The 3097-nt window shown below is 59.2% G+C and overlaps 1 protein-coding gene across 1 annotated transcript in view; it reads right to left on the bottom strand.

Moving 5' to 3' along the window:
* NOX5 (NADPH oxidase 5) overlaps positions 1 to 3091 on the bottom strand; it is a gene marked incomplete at its 5' end in the record, with an annotated part of 5747 nt that extends 2656 nt beyond the window's left edge. The window contains 6 exons of the mRNA XM_027632406.1: positions 91 to 135; positions 958 to 965; positions 1273 to 1401; positions 1645 to 1777; positions 2244 to 2426; positions 2984 to 3091. Of these exons, the coding sequence (XP_027488207.1) occupies positions 91 to 135; positions 958 to 965; positions 1273 to 1401; positions 1645 to 1777; positions 2244 to 2426; positions 2984 to 3091 (606 nt within the window). The remainder of the gene's footprint in view (positions 1 to 90; positions 136 to 957; positions 966 to 1272; positions 1402 to 1644; positions 1778 to 2243; positions 2427 to 2983) is intronic.
* Between the last annotated feature and the right edge of the window lie 6 nt (positions 3092 to 3097).

Below are 3097 nucleotides of genomic sequence, written 5' to 3'. Positions count from 1 at the left end.
TGGGGCGGTCAGGAACAGGGATGGGGCGGTCAGGCCCACAGGTGGGTCCCCCCAGGAATGCTGAGCCCAGGGAAGGCCCCAGCCCCTCACCTTGACGCTGCACAGCCGCCGGGTCTCCCCCGGGCCAGTGGAGCCCTGTGAGGTGCAGAGAGCAGTGACAGCCCCTTCCTGCAGAGAGCAGGGCCACCCCCTCCCTGCCCAGCCCCTCCTGACCCTGCCTGTTCCCGGGATTGGGGTTTTTCCCAGCTGGATTATCCAGCTGCACACACACTTCCAGCCCCATCCCTCAGTCAGAGCCAGGGCCAAGCCTGTGCTCCTGGGAGATGTCCCACAACATCCACCCCCAGGGATCCAGGGATCTGTCACCAGTTGACTGGATCAGATGGGTTTGATCTTGAATAAAAAGGGAATTATCCCAATTCCCGCATGAGCTGGAGGGGAATGAGGGGTTTGCAGTGACTGTGCTGGCTCAGGCACTGGAAGCAGCCACAGGGCACCTCTGCTCATCCAGGGACAGACAGGAGCAGATCTGTTATCATGGAATCATGGATTGCTTTGGGCTGGAAGGGACATTAAAGTCCATCTCATTCCACCCCTTGCTATGGGCAGGGACACCTTCCACTAGCCCAGGTTGCTCCAACCTGGCTTTGAACACTTCCAGAGGTGGAGCAGCCACAGCTTCTCTGGGCAACCTGTGCCAGGGCTTCCCCACCCTCACAGCCAAGAATTCCTTCCTGATATCCAGTATCCAATCTCCCCTGTGGCTGCTCCTCCAGCCTGGAGGGATCAAGGTCCTGAGAGTGGTGGCTCTCGGTGTCCTGGCAGGGCCCTGGGCACACCTGAGGGGTTCTGTTTGAAGGATCCCTTAAAGAAGCTCTGGGCTGGTTTCTCCAGGTTGCTCCTGGCTGTGGATGGGGCAGAGCCCCCTCCCTGCCCCGGGCTGGGCTCAGTGCTCACCCCCCTCTCTGGGTCCTGACCCGGGGCAGTGGCTCTGAACGCCGTCAGCTGGACAGATCCATCCCTGCCAGAGGCCACCGAGCCTTCCTGGAAAACAGAGGGCAGGAATCACTGCTGGGATGCTCCCAGGGGGTGTGTCCCTCCAGCAGGGTCAGCAGGGCAGTGGGATACAAAATCCCCCAGGGCTGGGCAAGCACCGTGCAGGGAATGTGCATCCCAAGGGATAACCCAGCACCCCAGGGGTCCACTCCACATCCAGCCCAGACCTGGCTGTGCTGCTTTGCTGGGTTTGCCCAGAGCTGATCCCAGTCCCACCAACCTGTGCCCAGCTCCGGCTCCTCTCAGGCGGATTCGGCTCCGGGCTGGGTGATTCCAGCTGCTGGAAGTACTCGTACAGCCTGTTGGTCCACTGGCCCAGAGACCTGATGTGCAGCCAGAGGGTCTCTGTGGGATGAAACAGAGAAGAGGGTGCTCGAAATCTTGGAATGCTTTGGCTTGGAAAGGACCTTAAAGCCCATCCAGTGCCACCCACTCCCACAGGCAGAGACACCTCCCATGGGACCAGGCTGCTCCAAGCTGGCAAAACATCACCCTGGTGATGCAAAACATCAGCCCAGGGATGCAAAACATCATTCTAATGATGCAAAACATCCCAGGGATGGGAAATTGGGAAGGCTGTGCTCCCACCTGGCTGCTCGGGGGCGCTGCTGATGGAGAAGGGGTGCCACTCGTAGGAGGCGATGGCCGGGACGTTCAGGTACACGTAGTCCCCGGGTTTGAAGTGGAAGGATGGAGGTCTCTGGATCACCAGGTGAGTCACCTGGAGGAGGAGGGGAGCAGGAAAGCTGGAGCATCCAGAGGACACTGGCTGGTCTCCCCTTCTGCAGCTGAACCCCTGGGCTGTGTCTCCCAGTTTGAGCACTGGCTGCCACAAGACGGGCTCCCAGGTTGGACCTAAAAGGGGGTTTATTCCCCTGTTCTCTGCCCATTTTGTGTTGAACAGCAGTCCCAGTTCAGGCTGGACTCAAAAAGGTTTTTTGGCAAAACTAAGAGTCTGGGCAGTTTTCATTTTGGCTCCAGTTGTTCCACAACTTTAGGTATTTTTGAACTTGAAAAATTGGCAAAAATTCTCAATTAAATAAACAATAGTTGGAAAATTAAGAAATTTCGTTCACCTCTCCCTGCAAATCTAAACCACCCAAACCCCCAGTTTTCCACAGAAACTCTTGGTTTACTGGGTTATTCCTGCTCTCCCCAGAGGAGCTCTGGGGGCTCTGGGTGCACACCTTGGAGGGGAGCAGGTTGACCTCCACGATGTGCAGCCCCCCCGCCCGGCGCCAGGCCCAGCCCAGAACCTTCTCCAGCACAAACAGGGAGCCAGGAACCACAAACCACTTCCAGAAATGGGGACCATGGAGGATGAGGAGGGTCCAGACAGAGATGTAGGAGAGGTGGGTCCAGTAGAAAACCTGTGGGCAGGGAATGGGGACACAGGGAATGTGGTGGAGCCAAACTGTGCCTCGTGGTGAGGCTGTGCCAGGGCATCCCGGGGGGAAAAAGCAAATGAATCATGGAATGTTCTGTGTGGGAAGGGAGCTTAAACATTATCCAGGTCCTGGTTGGGCAGGGACACCTTTCCACTAGCCCAGCTTGCTCCAACCTGGCCTTGGACACTTCCAGGGATCCAGGGGCAGCCACAGCTTCTCTGGGCAACCTGTGCCAGGGCCTGCCCACCCTCACTGCCGAGAATTCCTTTCAAATATCCCATCTAACCCTGCCCTCTGCTAGTGTGAAGCCATTCCCTGTTGTCCCACCTTCCCTCTTATCCCATTAGGGGAGAAAAGCCCAGAAACCCCAAACCTGCAAATGTGAGGAGCGTCCAGGGGGTGTCGGGGGCACTGTACCAGCCCAGCTCCCCCTCCCCGCGGGGCAGCCCTGGATGGGCACCCACTGACCCACCCACCCACCCACGGGACCCTCCCCCTGGTGCCCCCACCCCACCCACCGGGGTTTTCCCCTTTCCCACCTCGAAGTGGCCGCGGCGCCGGACGCAGGGGCTGGAGAAGGTGCCCATGGCGAGGAGCAGCGCCAGCAGGGCCAGCCCGGTCTGGGGGGCTGTGCCCCCCACACCGCCCCCCCC

This window comes from Corapipo altera, unplaced genomic scaffold (assembly GCF_003945725.1).
Source record: "Corapipo altera isolate COAL_440 unplaced genomic scaffold, ASM394572v1 58429, whole genome shotgun sequence".
NCBI classification, from domain to species: Eukaryota; Metazoa; Chordata; class Aves; order Passeriformes; family Pipridae; genus Corapipo; species Corapipo altera.
The sequence above is the reverse complement of the archived record's forward strand: the minus strand, read 5'-3'. Positions and strand labels throughout refer to the sequence as shown.